The following is a 20,048-nucleotide window of genomic DNA, read 5'->3' on the forward strand; positions in this document are numbered from 1 at the left end:
TGCATGCAAAAAATTTATTTCAGTGTTTGCTATTATCCATATACACAGACAATAGCAGCCCCTCTCGCTCAGATCTCTGCAGACCTGCTCGCAGTGTGTCGCTCGCACTCTCAAAATCTCTGCCCCTGCTCGTTCAACTCTTTATGCACACCGTACAGAAACCCAACAAAACCAACCAATCACAGACTTGGATGCAAAAAAACCTGATTGGCTGTTTTGGTCTCCAATCAGCTCGCAAGCTACTGTAGCCAAACCCAGGCAAATATCCCAGAATGCTTTTTGTCCAAAACTCAAACAAGGCAGTTGCGAGGAACGCAGAGTGGCGGAGTTTGAAATATTACTCTTTCTGGGTCACAAAACAAATTTTTAAGATATTTTCACATCAAATCCCCTGATGAAAAATGTTCTGTTCTTATTTAAACAGCTGACTTTGAATTTAATCTAACATTAAAAAAAATATTTAAATTAAGGAGGAAACATTTTCATAATATCTTAATGACCTTGTAGTACCATATCACCCTATTAGAGCACGTCGCTCTCGCTCTGCAGGCCTACTTGTTGTTCCTAGAGTATTAAAAGTAGAATGGGAGGCAGAGCCTTCAGTTTTCAGGCCCTCTTCTGTGGAACCAGCTTCCAGTTTTGGATTCAGGAGACAGACACTATCTCTACTTTCAAGATTAGGCTTCAAACTTTCCTTTTTGTCTAAAGCATAAGTTAGGGCTGGACCAGGTGACCCTGAATCCTCCCTTAGTTATGCTGCAATATACGTAGGCTGCCGGGGATTCCCATGATGCATTGAGTTTTCCTTCAGTCACCTTCCTCCCTCACTATGTGTTAACAGACCTCTCTGCATGAATCATATCTGTTATTAACCTCTGTCTCTCTTCCACAGCATGTCTTTATCCTGTCTTCCTTCTCTCACCCCAACCGGTTGCAGCAGATGGCCCCGCCCCCTCCCTGAGCCTGGTTTCTGCTGGAGGTTTCTTCCTGTTAAACGGGAGTTTTTCCTTCCCACGTCGCCAAAGTGCTTGCTCATAGGGGGGTCATATGATTGTTGGGTTTTTCTCTGTATCTATTTAGTGTACGATCTACTGGCAATATAAAACGCCTTGAGGCGACTGTTGTTGTGATTTGGCGCTATATAAATAAAATTGAATTGAATCTTGATTTCAAAATAAGACTATTAGCAAATCCTTCATGGTATCCCTTGTATTATTCTAATTATTTTCATTGATACATTAATGGATGAGAAATAATCACTTAAAATAACATGATGTCAAGGCCCTCTCTTTATTTTATTAAACTCAGCGGATGTATAGTGATAAGAATGTTTTCCAGTTAGAAAAGCTAGTCTAGTAGACAAGCGAGTGCCCACAGTTGCAAAAACGAGTTTTTACCAGCTATGCCAAATTTCCAAGGCAAAGCCCTATATTCCACATAAAGACTTTGAAAAGCTTATCCACGCCTTCATTAGTTCTAGATTGGACTATTGCAACTCGCTATATTTCGGCCTCCAATTCTCTCTCCTCCAACGCTTGCAATTAGTTCAAAATGCCGCAGCACACCTCTTAACTGGCTCCAGAAGGCATGATCACATCACCCCTGTTCTAGCCAATCTACACTGGCTCCCCATCAAATACCGTATCGTTTTTAAAATCCTTTTGTATACTTTTAGAATTTTAAATAACCTGGCACCAAGTTACCTAACTGACCTCATCGACTTGTATAGCCCCATAAGAGCATTTAGATCCTCTAACCAACTGCTCTTAGTGCAACCAAGGCTCCGCTGAAAGACTAGAGTTAGACTTAAATCGCGCTTAAAAACTCACTTGTTTAATCTAGCCTTTTAAGCACATTAGTTCGGACTTCCACCTGGTCTGCATTTGTGCTACATAACTGTAACTGTTTTTGTTGTCTTTTGTTGTAACCTCCATTCCGGCACTTGTGTGAAGCATTTTATGGACACTGGTCCTTTTTAAATGTGCTATAGAAATAAACATTGATTGATTGATTGATTGATTGATTGGGAAGAAAATTCTGAAATCAATTAAATCATTGTCTACTTACTTTTAAAATTTAGAATTTTACATTTAAATTTAAAAAGTAGACGTTGTGGAAGCATTAAGCCACTTTGCTCTGTTTTAAGTGTCGTAAATAGAATTGAATTGAATTGCCCTTTATTTCCATTGCACATGTAAAATGAAATTATGGGTGCTCCACACCAACTGTGGATAAATAAACATAAATAGTAAGACAGCAGGTATAAATAACAAACAGGAGAAATATTTACAATCAAGACGAATCTATTAAAAACAATAGAAAAGGAACACATTGGAGAACAGGTTGCAAAGTGCTTGAAAGTAGAGCAAAGGACTTGGTCTGAGTAGTCTGTGTGTGATTGGCCTTAGTGATGAGAGTTACTCAGACCATGGCTCATATTGATGAGGTGGGTGGGCAGGGGTGGGCGAGGAAAGTGTTTGCTGATAGTGTTTGACCCCTGTGTACCAAACACCATAGCAGTAGGAGAGAACGCTTTCCATTGAGGAGTCGTAGAAGGCCAGTTGCATCTTCCAGTACAGGTTATTCTCCCTGAGGACACAGAGGAAGTGAATCCGCTGCTGGGCCTTCTTTACCGGGGCGATGGTGTTTGTGAAGCCATTCTCCATTTGTAAGGTGGGGAGTGGACCTGCCTGTGCCTCCCAAAGTTCATGAGAAGTTGTTTCAGGTCCTCCCTGGACGACCTGCTTGTGGTGTGCTTGTGTGCTCTCTCCCTTTTTTCCTTCTCCCCGCCCTCTGGGTCTGCTTCCGGGAGAGTGAGAGTGTGGTGACCCCTGACCCGGAAGTGTCTCCGCTCAGCAGCCAACACACCTGTACCTAATCTTCAACCCAGCTGTCACTAATCAGCCCCCATTTTGGGTTGAGGGTAACGGTGTGTCTGGATGGCAGTCGACGCTGGTTTGTACTCGTAAGTAAAGTGTGCTCGTTATTGGTGATGTAGCTTTAGCTGGTTAACCTGCTCATCTGTTGTTGTCGCTTGTCTTTTAGGAAGAAAAGTACAGGGAGGAGGGTTGGAGAGAAGAAGCTTGCTAGGATTACCACTGGGGAGACTCACCTGCACCACTACTGGGAATTTGGAGAAAAGCACTGTTGGACTATTGCACTTCTTTTCATGTTTAAGACCGTTTTTTTTGGGACTGTAAATAAACTCACTGTCTGCTTTGCATCCAGAGCTTCACGACTGAGTCTGTATTTCCCATTACCCGTGATAGGATGTTCAGTTTTTGGTTATTTTCTGAGCACCAAGGGGACAAGTTCTCCAACAGAAACCTGGACTCTCCGTAGCAAGTGTCCAGTTACCAAGACCCTCTGAAGGTCTACTAGAAGATGTGGCCTGGCTCCAAAATGAACAGCTACAAGAAGAAGTGCCCTCCATGGAGAAGGAGACAAGAAGCCAAGATCAAGCCATAATGGAGGTAAGTTAGCCAACTATCGGAGCTGTAGAAAGGTGCGATGATAAAAGAGGTACCTAAGAAGTGCTGTTCATAACTGAAGCCTTGGAAACTCCCAACCAAAGTACTCTTAGTGGCCGAGCACACTTAAAGGAAAGAGGAACAATTGTTTTGACTGACCAACGCGTTTCGGCTTGTGGCCTTCATCAGGGTCATAGTAACACATAGTAGAAGTGTGCTTCAGAAAACAGAAAAACTTCAAATGAACCAATCACATCTTCATAGATAAATCAGCTGACATATAACAGGTTGGTATTGGTTAATTGGTTAAGTCACGCCCAAGTAAATACTGGCCTAGATCATTAATGATGAAGACGGGGGGGGGAGGAGGAGGTGACATAATCCCCACCTGTTTTAAAATAATACATGCATGAAATACATAAGAAGAATACAAATACACAAAAATTATTACAAAGGAAAGCATTTAATTATTAATGATCTAGTCCAGTATTTACCTGTGCGTGACTTAAGCAAACCAAAATAATCAAAATTGATGATAATCCAACTCTGGACTACGAATACGAACTGATAAATCTCAACCTGATGAATTAGCTGTGAGCAACCATGTTTTGGCTTACTGTGCAATTTTACAAACCCCTACTCTTTCAAGGTACTACTCTCTAGAAGTATCTCTGGACAAGCTAGCATATTGCAGACACGCTTGTTAGAAGGAGTGGTTCACTAGCTACCCCAGCTCTTCATGTGCAACATATTTTAGAATAATGTTGGGGTGAATTTGATCAAAGCATGGTAATTTTAAGCCAGTACTGCTACCTGATGTATCCCTCCACACTGCTTTGTCCTCTGAGCTGGTCCTCCATCAGGTAGGTGTTGTGGGACGATGAGATGAAATAATGACAGAGTGGCTGAGTCATGTCCTGAAAGATCCCCCTCCGCTGTGGGTCAAAAATGGAGCCTTCAGCTGAGCCGAGGTACATCAAAAAGCCATCAAATGTCATGGCATTCATGCGCTTGGCTGGAATGACAGTAAGATGGTATCAATGTCTTTTAACGTAATGTGCTAACTGTACCATAAAATCTCATGAGGGAATAGACTGATCCTAATGTCATAAAAATTAAATTCAAACAAAACATCAAGATGCAGTGTATTCTTTACAATGTGTGCACCTTTGTCCGAGGGTTCATAGCACTCAATGAGCTGCTTAGCATGCAGTTGGATATCATCCCCCTCAAGCTGTTCCTCTCTAAGGAAGTCCTCCAGGTTGCTTTGGGATAGCTTCTGACCATCAACAGAGTATTCCTGAAATACCTTCAGTACATCCTCTCGCTGAGTCAACATCTTGTAGAAGAGCACAAACTCATCATTCTCCAGGGTACCTGATTGGGACTTATCAGCCATCTGAGACAAGAGGCAAAAAATGTGTACTGTAGCCAGGTGGACAGATGCATCAAAGTGTAAGATCTTGTTGAGAAATAAATATATATTCTTAATGCTTATTTGCTGATTAGATTGTTTTATGAGAGGCCCAGACTTCAGTGTAAAACTAGGTCGCAGGCTGACAGGAAACTGCATGCTTTTGCAAAAATAGGAGCTGCAGGCCGAAAGTGAAACTAAGTGTTTGATCGAAACTTAAAGTGTGTGTGACGTCTAGATGAAGTATATAAATAACCAAGCTTCCTGTTTTTGCCTGAGACTTGAGCTGGCGTTGCTGTGTGTGCCCAGTCTCCATATTCTGGAATATGTCAAATTAAAGATCTTTTGAGTTAGACCACTTTGAGCCGTGTCTTTCTTGTTCGTTGAAGAATACAAAGAACTGGATTTAATAATCTCCTAATCCTAGTACCAAGAAAATTACAACAGAACCCAAACAACCTTAATACTGAATATTTAAATCACAGGAATGTGTATACTTTGTTAGTATACACATTTAGTACAGGTCTCTCACTGTAAAAAGGTGGTGAGCATGATGTTCATTCATGTCCACATTCATCATCTTCAGCAGGTCTTGCACTTCCTTAAAGTTCATCCTGCCATCATTGTTCTTGTCTGCCTTTTTGAACCATTCACCAATCCATCTGAGTACAACAATCAAGGAACTTTCTAATAAAACTTTTTTTTTGCTACAGTAATGGTACAATGGTCACTGTAAAGATAGACAGACAGACAGACAGACAGATACCTTATTGATCTCACAAGGGAAATTGTTACCTAACAGCATCATGACAAAGAATAAAAATAGTAAAGTCACAATAAACACCACAATTAAAAGAGTCACAGGGGCCTGGTAAGGGCTTATACTATGACAAAGTGCAGTATGTATATCTATCTATCTATCTATCTATCTATCTATCTATCTATCTAGATAGATAGATAGATAGATAGATAGATAGATAGATAGATAGATAGATAGATAGATAGATAGATAGATAGATAGATATCCCAAGGTCAAAATGGGAGACGCCCCCAAGGGTGGTGGAGAATGACCGAGCTAAGATCCTGTGGGACTTCCAGATACAGACGGACAAAATGGTGGTGGCTAACCAACCGGACATAGTGGTGGTAGACAAACAGAAGAAGACGGCCGTAGTGATCGATGTAGCGGTTCCGAGTGACAGCAATATCAGGAAGAAGGAACACGAGAAGCTGGAGAAATACCAAGGGCTCAGAGAAGAGCTCGAGAGGATGTGGAGGGTGAAGGTAACGGTGGTCCCCGTGGTAATCGGAGCACTAGGTGCGGTGACTCCCAAGCTAGGCGAGTGGCTCCAGCAGATCCCGGGAACAACATCGGAGATCTCTGTCCAGAAGAGCGCAGTCCTGGGAACAGCTAAGATACTGCGCAGGACCCTCAAGCTCCCAGGCCTCTGGTAGAGGACCCGAGCTTGAAGGATAAACCGCCCGCAGGGGCGTGCTGGGTGTTTTTTTTTTTTTTTTTTATATATGTACAGTACCTCTATTGCTTAAGCCACTGCACTGAGCAGCGGTCACAAGGTGGTTGGTGTCTGTCGTGGTGGTAACCCCCGAACCAAATGGTGGACACCAGAGGTGAAGGGAGCCACCAGGCTGAAGAAGGCTTGGCTAGCCTGTGGTACTGTGGAGACAGCTGATAGATACTGACAGGCCAAGCGGAACGTGGCTCAGGCAGTGGTTGAAGCAAAAACTTGGGTGTGGGAGGAGCTTGGAGAAGCCATGGAAAAGAATTTTGGACTGCCTTGAAGAGATTCTGGCAAACTGTCAGGCGACTCAGAAAAGGAAAGTGGTGCTCTACCTGCACTGTGTATAGTGCGGGTCGAGCACTGCTGACTTTGACTGAGAAAATTGTAGGAAGGAATACTTTGAGGACCTCCTTAATCCCACTGGCACATCTTCCGTGGAGGTGGAGTCTGGGAACGAGGGGGGCAACTCGCTTATCTCCAGGGGTGAAGTCACTAAGGTAGCTAAACAACTCCTTGGTGGCACGGCCCTTTGGGTGGATGAGTTCCTAAATGATCTGGATGTTGTAGGGCTGTCTTGGTTGACATGCCTCTTCAGTGTTGTGTGGAGCTCAGGGGCGGTACATCTGGATCGGCAGACTGGTGTGGTGGAAAGGAAAGTCCTTGGATACAGGAGGAACAATGTGTTTTTTGTCCTGGTCGTGGAACACTGGATCAGCTCTTTATCCTCTTGAGGATACTTGAGGGTGCATAGGAGTTTGCCCAACCAGTTTAAATGTTGTTTGTGGATTTGGGGAAGGCATTCAACCATGTCCCTCGGAGTGTCCTGTGGGAGGTGCTTCAGGAGTATGGGCCATTCAATCCTTACACAACTGTTGCAAGAGCTTGGTCCACATAGCCGGCAATAAGTCAGACTCATTTCAGGTGGTTGATGGACTCCGCCAGGGCTGCCCTTTGTCACCGATTCTGTTTGTAATTTTTAGGCCATGGTCCTCAGCTGGAAAAGGGTCCCCACTCCGGGTCAGTATCTTGGGGTCTTGCTCACGAGTGACAGGAGCAGGAGATGGATTGGTGGTGCGGCTGCAGTGATGCAGATGCTGTACTGGTCCATCGTGGTAAAGAGAGCACTGAGTGTAAAAGCGAAGCTCTCAATTTACCTGTCGATCTATGTCCCTACCCTCACCTATGGTCATGAGCTGTGGGCAGTGACCGAAAGAACGAGAACATGGATACAAGTGGCAGAAATGAGCTTGGCCGATCGCTCCCTTAGAGATAGGATATAGGAGGAGGAGTTCAGCCATCTGTGAGGGGCTCAAAGTAGAATTGCTGCTGCTCCTCTACATTGAAAAGGTGGTTTGGGCATTTGAAAATGATGCCTCCTGGGTGAAGTGTTCTGGGCATGTCCAACCCGGAGAAAGCCCCGGGGCAAACCCAGGACATGCTGGAGGGATTATATCTCTTTGAGGAGGTGGCCGGGGAGAGGGAGGTCTGGGCTTCTCTTTTTAGGCTGCTGCCCCCCTGACCTGGGCCCAGATAAGCAGAAGAAGATGGATGGATGGATGGATGGATGGATGGATGGTGATAAAAATTAAAGAAAGGTAGAAATGAAGTTAGTTAAAAACAGTAAAAGTAAGACTGATAATTTGTAAGAGAGATGTGCAAATTGCATGAAGGTATAAATACAAAAATAAGTTTGGGATCTTATGTGTGACAATGTGGTAGTACAGGTAAAGCAAAGCATTGAAGGTGGATTCAAGTACATCCATGGTGTAAATATGAAGAGAAATGGAGTAGTACTCTTGAGTATATGAGTAATACTATGGCGATGACAAGACTGTCAGAAAGAATCACAAGTTTGAAACAGGCCACCTGTTCCAGTTTGCCAAAAGGCACCTGAAGGACTCCTTGTGGGACACCACATGCCAGAGAGGCTGAGGAAGGTAGCCTCAAGGGCCGGTGTCCTGCAGGTTTTAGATCTCACCCTGGGTCTGCACACCTGAATCAAATGATTAGTTCATTACCAGGCCTCTGGAGAACTGCAAGACATGTTGAGGAGGTAATGTAGCCATTTGAATCAGCTGTGTTGGATCATGGACACATCTAAAAACTGCAGGACACCGGCCCTCGAGGCCTGGAGTTGGGGACCCCTGGTCTACTATATCAAAAGCAGCAGTCAGAGCAGGTCAAGGAGAAACTACTGCTGACCAATAAGGACATTAAAGGCTCACCTCAGTTTTGCCAGAAAACATCTTGATGATCCACAAGACTTTTGGGAATATATTCTCTGGACTGATGAGACAAAAGCAGAACTTTTTGGAAGGTGTTTGTCCCCATTATATCTGGGGTAAAAGTAACACAGTTGTAACACACCTTTTAAGAAAATGAACATCATATTAACAGTAAAAAAATGGCGATGGTGGTGTGGTCTGGGGCTGTTTTGCTGCCTCAGGACGTGGAAAACTTTCTGTGGTAAATGAAACCATGAATTCTGCTGTCAAATAAAACATCCTAAAGGAGAATGTCCGGTCATCTGTTCATGACGTCAAGCTGAAGTGCACTTGGGTTCTACAGCAGAGTAATGATCCAGCAAGTCCACCTCTGAATGGCTTAAGAAAAACAAAATGAAGACTTTGGAGTGGCCTAGTCAAAGTCCTGAGCTGAATCTGATTGAGATGCTGTGGCATGAACTTAGAAAGGCGGTTTGTGCTCGAAAACCCTCCAAAGTGGCTGAATTACAACAATTCTACAAAGATGAGTGTGCCAAAATTCCTGCATCACGCTGTAAAAGACTCATTGCCAGTTACTGCAAACACTTGATTGCAGTTGTTGCTGCTAAGGGTGGCCCAACCAGTTATTAGGTTTAGGGGCAATCACTTCACACCGGGCCATGCAGGTTTGGAGTTTTTCCCCTTTAGGGTTTCCCCCTTAATAATAAACACCTTCATTTAGAAACTGCATTTTGTTTACTTGTGTTATCTTTGTCTAACATTTAAATTGGAGGCAGATGATCTGCTGTTGCAATTGCCTCAGGTACACATAGAAATGAAGGCTACAGTACAACAAGCCTGACTGCTCATCACTTCCATGTTACCTGCACTGGCTGCTGGCCGAGGTCAGCATACATGCAGCTGTAAGATCACACTGGGTTTTTCGCCAGTTTTGTGTTCGCCTGCTATCTGTTCAGATGTTTGCAAAGAGCTGACATTTTGATAGCAGTATACTGCAGTTTCTTTCCTTGACATACTTTATTACTGTGTTTTCATGCAATAAAAATAAACCCCAAATCTCCACTCCCCAAACGTTGTAGACCCGGCACTATAGTTCTCCTCCCTGCACACAAAAGAGTAGCACATGTCTGCAGGAAGAAGAAGAAGATATGTTTGGTTTTTTTCTCTTTCTATCTGACATGCAAATGTGATTATAAGATTACTGAGTTTAGTACAGTAACTCATTACATTACTGTATTACTGAAAAATGTAATGCGATGTAATGTACACCCAACACAAATTCTTTATATATAGTTAGGTTGACCGCATATGTATGTAAACTGAGTGAAGGATACTGATCGAGTTTCTCCCTCTCACCCATGTTTTCCACATTCTCAATCAGTTTCCTCATGCCCCATATCCAGGACTGTGCTTCCTCAGCTGACTCGGCCACCAGGTCCAAATTGCCCCTGCGACCGCGAAAGACCAATGTGAAGCATCTGTCAGGTGGGAACTCATCTGCAATACTGAGGAGGACCTCGCTCTGGTGCCCCTCTCGAACTGCTTCCACATCATTCACAGAAACTAGGAACAAAGAAAATGGAATTTAGGAGGTTTTACACATGAAAATGAAGCAAAAAAAAAAACACCAAACAATATTGCTCACATGAAATTTTGCAAATATCATATTATTTAAATTTTAAAAAAAAACTAGAGAAAACAAAGACAAGACAAAAAACAATCAAAAACTAAAACAGCAAAAATAATCAATCGATGAAAATCAAATCCTGTTAGGGGAAAAAAATGAAAAAACTGCCATGGTGGATGCATGGATGACATGTACACAACAGACAGGAAAGCAGTGAGAAAATTCAAACCTGTGTATTACCCAGATTGTGCCAGATTGTCAGCATGCTTAATGCCAAGAACTTGTGACCCGCACACACATGTACTTGTAAGTAAAACGCCCACTGTTGGATCAGGTCTATTAGGTCATTTTTCCACTGGTTCTTTAATTATAACTGTTCTCTTACATGTGGAGCGGACATTGCCAGTCTTCTTAGACTGGTACCAGATGGTCATGAAGTCATCCTCCAGCTTGAAATATCGTTGCTTCTTCCAGTTACGGGACTTAATTTTCCTCATCATCGCCCCCACCAGCATGGCCTGGAGGTTATCATCCCCCTGACTACCTGTGTAAAAGAGACAGTCATCACAAATAAAAAAATAAAGCATGGTTCGAAGAAATTTAAATGCAAACATGCCATGTTTAATTTTAATTTCAAGTTTCTGACAGGCTAATGTGAAGTTCCATCACACATCCAAAGCGTTATGACACTGTCTAGACATCTACTACTGAATAGATATGCTAAACAAAAAAGATTAATATGCATCTTAAATGTGAATTTAAAAAAAAGAACATTTCATTTAAGTCAGGTTAACAAAATAAGATTCAGTTTGTTTCATCTGTGAATCAAATATTAAGCAGATATTCTACTCACATTTGTATCATTTGTGTTCTTTGATTATCTTTCTAAAATCAGAGTGACAAGAATGATGCTATAATGAACTGTTTAAAATGAATCAGATGTTCCAGTGTACACACACAGGAAAAGGGTCAGGGGGGGAAAGGAACATATACTTATTAATCAAACAAAGTTACCCCACCACAGCAGGCATAAACAAGACGTGAGCTGACTTACGGAGGCCATTTCCTGTGGAAGCCATTTGTTGTGTGGTCACTCTGCCATCTAAAGGGCATAACATAGCAGTCAGTGCAAGAAAAGGAGAACAGCTCTGACTGTAAAACATGCCTTGTTTCAAGTCACTCTTAGACGTCCTTTCTAGACGTCACATGTGCCGAGATGACCTCTGGCATCAACTTTATTGACATCCAATCACCTGATGTCCAGCCACACCCTGTTACCCTCTTTCTCTCTGATTTTTCAGCTACCAGGTCAGAGATTACTTCATTTAAATCATCTTATTACTCTGGTTACATTTCTCATGGACATAATGTGCAGACTCTCAGCGTTCATCCACATTCGAATTGGATCAGCGGTTTGGGTCTCTTTTTAAAGGGACGAAAATTAACTGGACAGTTGACTCAAAGGCCATTTTATGGGCAGGTGTGGGCAGCTCCTTTGTTATGTCATTGTCAATTAAGCAGATAAAAGGCCTGGAGTTGATTTGAGGTGTGGTGCTTGCATTTGTAAAATGTTGCTGTAAACTGACAACATGCAGTCAAAGGAGCTCCCCATGCAGGTACAACAAGCCATCCTCGAGCTGTGAAAACAGAAAAACATCTAAGAATTTGCTACGATATTAGGAGTGGTAACCAGCAGTTTGTTAAAGCAAAGAAGTGGGATATTCTTGAATGGTCAAGTCACTCGCCTGATATTAACCCAATGAACAGACAGAAAGGCCCTCAAACAAACAGCTCTCATTAGCTCAGTCACAGATAGATTCAAATGATATTTTTCAGCGTAATCATATAGTTATATACTTGACATGACATGAATATACCGTTTCTCTTTATGATTGTATGATCTCTCAATACTTCCTTTTAACGCAACCCCATATGAATATCATGATTCCAATATGATTACGTTTTAACTCAGTTACATAGGAATACTTGTTCTCTTCATGGGTCTGTGGTTCAAACACAATATACTCTATATGGTTCCTTATATTAAATCATACATGGTAAAGTCAGACATTCCCTAAATGTAAAAGCTTGTCCGCCTCAGACAAGATGTGGGCGTTGTGCCATTGTTACGTTCTCAGTTAACACAAACAGAAGCACACACTGTCATGGTCCTGAGTCTGTCGACTCAGTGTTTTGTGTTTCTTTGTGCTTTTGTTATTCTGATTAGGTATCCCAGTATTATTCGCCGTTTTGTTAGGTTTCTGATTTGTGCCTGTCCTGCTCCCTCCTTCCATGTACCCCCTGTCTGTCCATGATGTCATTATGCCTGCTTATGAGTCTGCGTCTGTGTCTCTGTCTGTCGTGTGCAGTGTTGGGACTAACGCGTTATTAAGTAACGCGTTACAGTAACTAGGTTATTATTGTGGTAACGAGCACGGTAACTAGTTATTATGCCAAAATCAGGAACGCGTTACTCGTTACTGGGATTTAGATAGGCTCGTTATTCGTTACTTCGTGTGGTGGCATCGCGGAGCTTCCACAGATTCAGTAACATTAGCAAGTGGTGGAGGCCAGCAGGTGGATGAGGGAAAGGGGAGGCAGGAGGAGCAGAGACCCGAGGCGGTGAACTGAACTTCAGGTAAGAAGTTATGACCTGCAGTCTATCTGGGTCAGATATAAACCAAGTTTAGGTGGAGGAGGTCGCGCTAAACAACAGCACGTTTAAGCTTGATCAGCTGTTGTTAGCATTTATTTAATATTAATTTCTAGTATCAGCTGATGTTTGCTGGAGCCACAGCTGTAAAGCTGCTGGTCATGATGTCCGTTGGATATGTGGTGAGAGGGAAACATGAAGATGAAACCAGGAGATGTCCTTACTGGATCATCAGAGCTGAACAGGTGATGGAGAAACAGGTTTACCTTTTAGGTGACATGGATGAGTTGAAGTTATGAACTGTTTCTGAGAGACAAATAACACCAGGATCCTTTTCTAAGCAGCTGACAGCTGGTAACTGTGCAGGGGCGGGTCTAGCAAAGTGTTGCCAGGGGGGCAGGTAGGGCATTAACAGGGAGAGGGGGGCACAAAGAAATACTTTTCTTTCTTATTCTCATTTAAAATGTCTCGCTTTAACAAATAATTATCTGAATCTTACAACAAACGACTGATAGATCGATGCATATATACCATCAGAACAGTGTACATCACTGTCACAACAGCGTTTGTTTGCATTCACACACACAGACAAAAGACCAGAACTCTGGTATCAGAAACATTTCATTGTGGTGATTCTAACTTTATTGATTACATTTTGATTAGATCTATTTAGTGTGTGAATGTGTGGATGACTGAATGTGTAAAGCGCTATACAAATACAGGCCATTTACCACTTATTCTATCATATTCTGATTAGATTTAAGAATAATTAACTATTAGCAAAACCACACACTGTACAGATAAACTCTGGTATGTCACTCTATATGACTTTAATCATAAAAGGCTGTATGTAAAGTCCTTTTGCCCTCCCTCAGATGTATTGAGAGATAAGCCGGAGGAACCTGTCTAATCTCTTTCACCTCTCTCTTAATAGCTGTCTCACTAGTACCTGTGAGCATTGCTACAGTGTTCAGCGTCCCATGCTTCAACAGAATTACTTACAAAATAAATGCATAGAACAGGCCTGGACAAAAATGATGGTTCCCACAACTTAATATTTTGTTGCACAACCTTTTGAGACAATCGCTGCAATCAAACGATTCCTGTAACTGTCAATGAGACTTCTGCACCTCTCAGCAGGTATTTTGGCCCACTCTTCATGAGCAAACTGCTCCAGTTGTTTCCGGGTTGAAGGGCGCCTTTTCCAGACGGCATGTTTCAGCTCCTTCCAAAGATGCTCAATAGGATTGAGGTCAGGGCTCATAGAAGGCCACTTTAAAATAGTCCAATGTTTTCCTCTTAGCCATTCTTGGGGGTTTTAGCTCTCTGCTTTGGGTCATTGTCCTGTTGTAAGACTGCGACTGAGACCAAGCTTTCTGACACTGGCCAGCACATTTCTCTCTAGAATCCCTTGATAGTCTTGAGATTTCATTGTACCCTGCACAGATTCAAGACACTGTGCCAGATCAAGCAAAGTCTGTGAACATAGACCCGATGTGCCTTGGCAAAAAGTTCCATTTTTGTCTCATCCTTCCACAGGACTTTCTCTCAGAAGCTTTGTGGCTTGTCAACATGTAGGTTGGCATATTCCAGTCTGGCTTTTTTATTGTTTGCTTTCAGTAATGGTGTCCTCCTTGGTCGTCTCCCATGTAGTCCACTTCGGCTCAAACAACGATGGATGGTGTGATCTGACGCGGATGTTCCTTGAGCATGAAGTTCACCTTGAATCTCTTCAGAAGTCTTTCCGGGCTCTTTTGTTACCATTCAGATTATCCGTCTCAATTTTCCCCTTGCAGCCACATCCAGGGAGGTCGACTTCCACTCAGAAAACAATACCAAAAAGAGTCAGTCACAGAATGAGGTGTTGGGGATTGTCAAGGAAGTTTTTGATGGGAGCAACCCAGATAGTTAAAAGCTGCTCAACCCACAATGTCAAAGACAGTGTGAAGCAGGCAGGATTGGGGACCCAAAATGCAGACTCTCAGAGGCAGGACTAACTCAAAACACAGATTTATTTCTGATTACAAAATCTATGAACTAAACGGATAGGCAGCACACACAGCCAGGAATAGATGGAGAACGAGACGCCCGACAGAGGGAGACGCAGACACTATACATAATAGGGGAATAGGGCAGGTCCTGCCCCAAGTGGAGGAGTTTAAGTATCTCGGGGTCTTGTTCATGAGTAACGGGAGAAGGCACCGAGAGATCGACAGGTGCTGCAGTGATGCGGACGCTGCACCGGTCTGTTGTGATGAAGAGAGAGCTGAGTGTAAAAGCGAAGCTCTCAATGTACCGGTCGATCTACGTCCCTACCCTCACCTATGGTCACGAGCTGTGGGTAGTGACCGAAAGAACGAGATCAAGGATACAAGCGGCGGATCAATCAACTGATGAGATGTGGGAAGCACACATAGTACACACAGAACAAGTGACTGTCAAAGTAAAACAGGAAGTATGCAAAACACACAGAGACGCAGACTGACTAAGTACAGGCAACAGCAGGAGCAACATAGATACAATGCTGAACAAGGGAATAAACAAGACAGTACGTGGGGCATGGAACAGCGGGGATGCATGAAAACAGAAACCTAAAGACTAGAGAAGTTATATAAAGCGAGCGATTGAGGCACGAGAGAGCAACACACAGAGACATAGGGTAAAAAGCAACATGAAGACTAGACTGACCTCACAGGGGAGGACAAACAGAGCCGAGACAAAGACAAACAGGACACGGAGATGAGACCAGGCATGAACAGGACCAAATGCCAGACAGCCTAAACTAGAAATACAGAAAACTAAACTAGGAACAAGTCACACAAAACCATAACCACAAAACACTGAGTCAACAACCCAGGTACCTTAACCCACAAATACATTTTCCTTACAAATGGCACTATTTAAGCGTAAATAAACAGGCTTTCTAATGGTATAAGATTTGTTGCAAAGAAGTATTGTTATGATAAAGAAATAATCAACCACACACAAATTTCCTTATATTTTGCCCTGTTTAGTGGTCCTTCTAGATGAATAGAGCAATATAAAAACTGTTTCTTTTTTTTATTTAGTAGAATGCATACTAAGTTAAATGTTAATTTCACTCTTAGCTTTAAGGGCTTAAGCATTTAAACTGAATGGAAAGTATTTGATGCTTTCATTCTGTATCTATCAATCAGCTCCACAGTAATATGCCTGAAGATCAAGTTATGAGCTACACTACCAGTCAAAAGTTTGGACACACCTTCTCATTTAATAATAATAATAATGGATTGCATTTATACAGCGCTTTTCGAGACCCTCAACGCTCTTTACAATTCCACTATTCATTCACTCTCACATTCACACACTGGTGGAGGCAGCTACAGTCGTAGCCACAGCTGCCCTGCGGCAGACTGACAGAGGCGAGGCTGCCATATCGCACCATCGGCCACTCTGGCCATCACCAGTAGGCGGTAGGTGAAGTGTCTTGCCCAAGGACACAGCGACCGAGACTGTCCGAGCCGGGGCTCGAACCCGCTAACTGTAATATAACAAGGAAACATCGCTTATTTTTAGACACAGGGCTGCTGATGGCTAAGTGAGTGATTGCCATTACTTGGAAAGAGGTGGATAGACCGAGAAGAAGTAAATGGATTTCAGAGTTAACATCTACTCTGCCCTTAGAAAAGATCACCTACGCAATCAGGGGTAAGCGGCGATGCTTTGATAGCATCTGGGGCCCCTTCAAAAACTTCCTTGCTAATAAAGATTTGCCCCACTTGGTGGAAAATTTTGGGGAGGATCCATAGGTGGCCCTCTGCAGTCCATTTGGGAATATGTTTATTGCTTGACATTGAACAACTACTTTCTAATTTACATTGAACATATACCTGTGAGGGTGCATAATTTTTTTTATTTTTTTTCCTCGTTTGTTTTGCTTTTGTGTTGTGTTGTGTTGTTTTTTGTTGTTTTGTCGTTGCTGTTTTTTTTTCTCATCCTCTCCTATATGGTGTTATGTGTATAAAGGCAGTATGTGTAGCTTGTAGTCTCTGTAAGTGTAGCTACTTGTTTGGTTACGCTTCATAGATGTGTACACTGCTATGTTCAAAATAAATAAAGACACTGCTGGAAAAAAAAAGAAGCAGAAAGTTAGCGGCCATCCAGGTCTTTATGTCTTTAAGACATTCCTGCAGTTTAACTCATTGGTGTGTGTTATCTGGCTTCATGGACAGAGCTGGGTGTCATCTGCATAGCAGTGAAAATGTGCACGGTGCCTATCAATCCTAAAAGCTTTTAGAGCAAAATATGCTCCCAACTTGCATAATCTGCAAAGACTGTGATAGTGTTTGCAGATTATGCAGTCCTTCTACCAACTGAAAACATTTCACAACTAGACAAGAGTGCAACAACATATCTCTCCTAAAAGTCCTGCAGCTGGTCTCCTCAGACATTTATGGACTCTTGTTTAAAGAACAGGGTGTGGTACGCTGTCCCAACTTTTGTTGATATGTGTTGCTGCCAAAAGAATTCAAAATTAGCCTATTTTTTTTCTTAAAATGGTACATTTTGGTGGCTTGATTCCAGTCTACATGCCAAATATCCTTAGGCTAGATAAGGATCTGGATGCATCCATTGGAGTGTGAACATTAGATAGAAAGAACACAGAGAAAGTGCTTGTGTGAATGAGGCAAGTTGTGCAAAGTGCTTTGAGTGCTCAGAGTAGAAGCGTGTTATATAAGAACCAGTCCCTTTACTTTTTAAAAGATCGGTTTTTGTACCACTGTATTAATACGATTCTGTAGGATTTTCTTATATTATTAATAAATAAATTATTAAATAAATCAAACCAGTTCCTGGCCCGCATATCATTTTAGGCTGTTAAAGAAAACAACAAACAGTAAAGTGGATGCTGAAGATAAACAATCTGAAGGTGTAAAGAAAGGCTTGTTTATCCATTTACCATGAGACAAAGTTGTTTTGTATTTGGAAGATCTGTGTTGTCCCCTCAAAGAAAGAAGGTCCTATAACATCAGTGGGAGAAACGTTTCATCATCATCCAGGTGACGTCTTCAGTCTCAGCTGACTGCAGGTTTCCCCAGCCTTATAAACAGTACATAATGACTGACACCAGCCCACTGAAGGAACAGTTTATAAGATTGGGGAAACCTGCAGTCAGCTGAGACTGAAGACGTCACCTGGATGATGATGAAATGTTTCTCCCACTGAAAACGTCGAGATGAACAGAATCAGCTTTTGGAGATTTACTCACCTGGATGATTGAGCGTGGATCAAGACATCCTATTCACCAGCCAGCTGTTTTACTTCATGAATGAATGCAGACTCACTTTCTCCGAGTGCATATTCATGAGATGCCTGCTCCACGAAGAAGCTTTCTGCCCTGTGCTGTTTATGCTGCTGGGAGTTATTTTGCTGGTCTTTCATGGTTTCATGTCTCATAATACATTTTTCATACTGTCTTTGTTAAGCTCTTTAATCCAGCTACGCTTGACAAATCTCTTTTTTTCATTACCGTTAGTCATTTATTTCTTTAACCAAGCTCTTTCTGTTTCACAGAATCAGTTACAGTTGTCTCTGACATTAGTAAAGGCATTTGCTTTACCTAAACCACTGGCAGAGCTACACTATACTCTGACTACAACAAAAGCCACAAAGCTGCTGTGTTACATATTGGTAAGTGCAAGGTGTTGTTTTTTATCAAGTGATAAAAGGTAACATTTTACTAGAAAACAAAAAATATGGCAAAGATTCAATTCAAGTATTCAAGTATTTCAGCAAGTAAGTGAGCGTGCTCCTGTGTTTCTGAGGAGTATGTGTCCTTTATAGTTCATACATAAGGAATGTAAACGAAGCCATGGAAGAATAAAACTGAGGCTGGGAGGAAAACATTGGAAAATGAAGGTGAATCTGACCTGTTGCAGGATCATCCCGGTGTCCAGCTGACTGCTGCTGTGCTGTTAAAAGATCATAAAATCTGGGAGCCTCTGCTGCTGCTGTGTATCTGCATGCCACAATGCACTGATAAGAGAACAAGTTAAACCTGGGTGAGCAGGTGAGTGAGCTGCCCCTCCTCCTCACTGTTCCCCATCTGCTTCCTGTCCCCTTTCTTAAAGTGTTCTGCAAGCTGTGCATGCATTACATGTGGAGCTGAAGAAAGACTTCATTTGGATGCAAAAGTTCAGCTCCTAAAACATCATAAACAGCACAGAGTTGGGTTGAAAGCGTCGTAAATAGCCTGAATTGTTTGGTGGGGAAGGGTTTCAGTACAGTGAGTTTCACTGGCATTAGGAATCCATGTGAATACTTGCACCTTGTAGTTTTGACTCACCTTGATTGTGCTCATTTCACATTTAAATGTAATAAATGATTTTAAGAATTTTCAATGCCTATTTACCGAAAATGATTTACTGTGCATTTTAAATAAACATTTTCCAACTAATTGAAAGTTTTCAATATTTAGGAAGTTGTTGAGTGAGACTGACTCACAGCAGCCAGACTTGTTATATCTCTTGTGTTGAAATATTACAGTGTTTTATTTTTATTAAATATTTATTGTTGTCATTCCCCCAAACTCTTTGGCAGAGAATTACACACAGACTACGTTGTCTGTGATGGCAGGTTTAGGAGCAGCAGAACTCAAACTGATAGTGCAGCATGTGTTCTGCCCTGCGTCATGTTACTGATCCCCAATCATCAAAGTTTGATCAAGTCAGTTTAACAGCAGGCTTGTGGAGAGAATACATCAGGTAATGTTTTCCTATCAAAACAATAAACAATGTGACAGATTACCAGTTGCCTGATTACTAACATTACTTATGCAACTGAGAGCTGCATTACACATTTGCCAGTTTACAACATGAATATTCTCTCTGTGCTTTTCATCTGTGTTTCTGCTCAGGTTCAGGGGCATCAATAATTTGTGGCTTCAGATCAGCTCCTCACCTCAAATTACACTCACTAAGCCAATGTTAAAATGGACGGGCTCCCTCACATCAAGCACAAGCTGTAGAACCCAGCAGTGTTCTAGGTAGAAGGCTAAAAGAACTGAGACCATGCATCAGTGGGTTGGCTAGTTTATTCATCAGTAGAGACCAAAAAGAAAACTACGTTCAGAAAGCAGTGCATAACCAAATGCCTGCATA

At 42.2% G+C, this 20,048-nt stretch overlaps 1 protein-coding gene across 1 annotated transcript; it reads right to left on the reverse strand.

Moving 5' to 3' along the window:
* Positions 1 to 3,186: 3,186 nt before the first annotated feature.
* Positions 3,187 to 18,994, reverse strand: LOC120723436 (1-phosphatidylinositol 4,5-bisphosphate phosphodiesterase delta-4-like). The gene is made up of 7 exons (XM_040014863.1): positions 18,819 to 18,994; positions 11,311 to 11,358; positions 10,642 to 10,800; positions 9,964 to 10,192; positions 5,417 to 5,546; positions 4,638 to 4,869; positions 3,187 to 4,485 (listed from the first exon to the last, which is right to left on the reverse strand). Exons 2-7 carry the CDS (start codon positions 11,333 to 11,335, stop codon positions 4,280 to 4,282), a joined length of 981 nt encoding a protein of 326 aa, XP_039870797.1. The 5' UTR covers positions 11,336 to 11,358; positions 18,819 to 18,994; the 3' UTR covers positions 3,187 to 4,279.
* Between the last annotated feature and the right edge of the window lie 1,054 nt (positions 18,995 to 20,048).

This window comes from Simochromis diagramma, unplaced genomic scaffold (genome assembly GCF_900408965.1).
Source record: "Simochromis diagramma unplaced genomic scaffold, fSimDia1.1 OVJJ01000165.1, whole genome shotgun sequence".
In the NCBI taxonomy this organism is placed as follows: Eukaryota; Metazoa; Chordata; class Actinopteri; order Cichliformes; family Cichlidae; genus Simochromis; species Simochromis diagramma.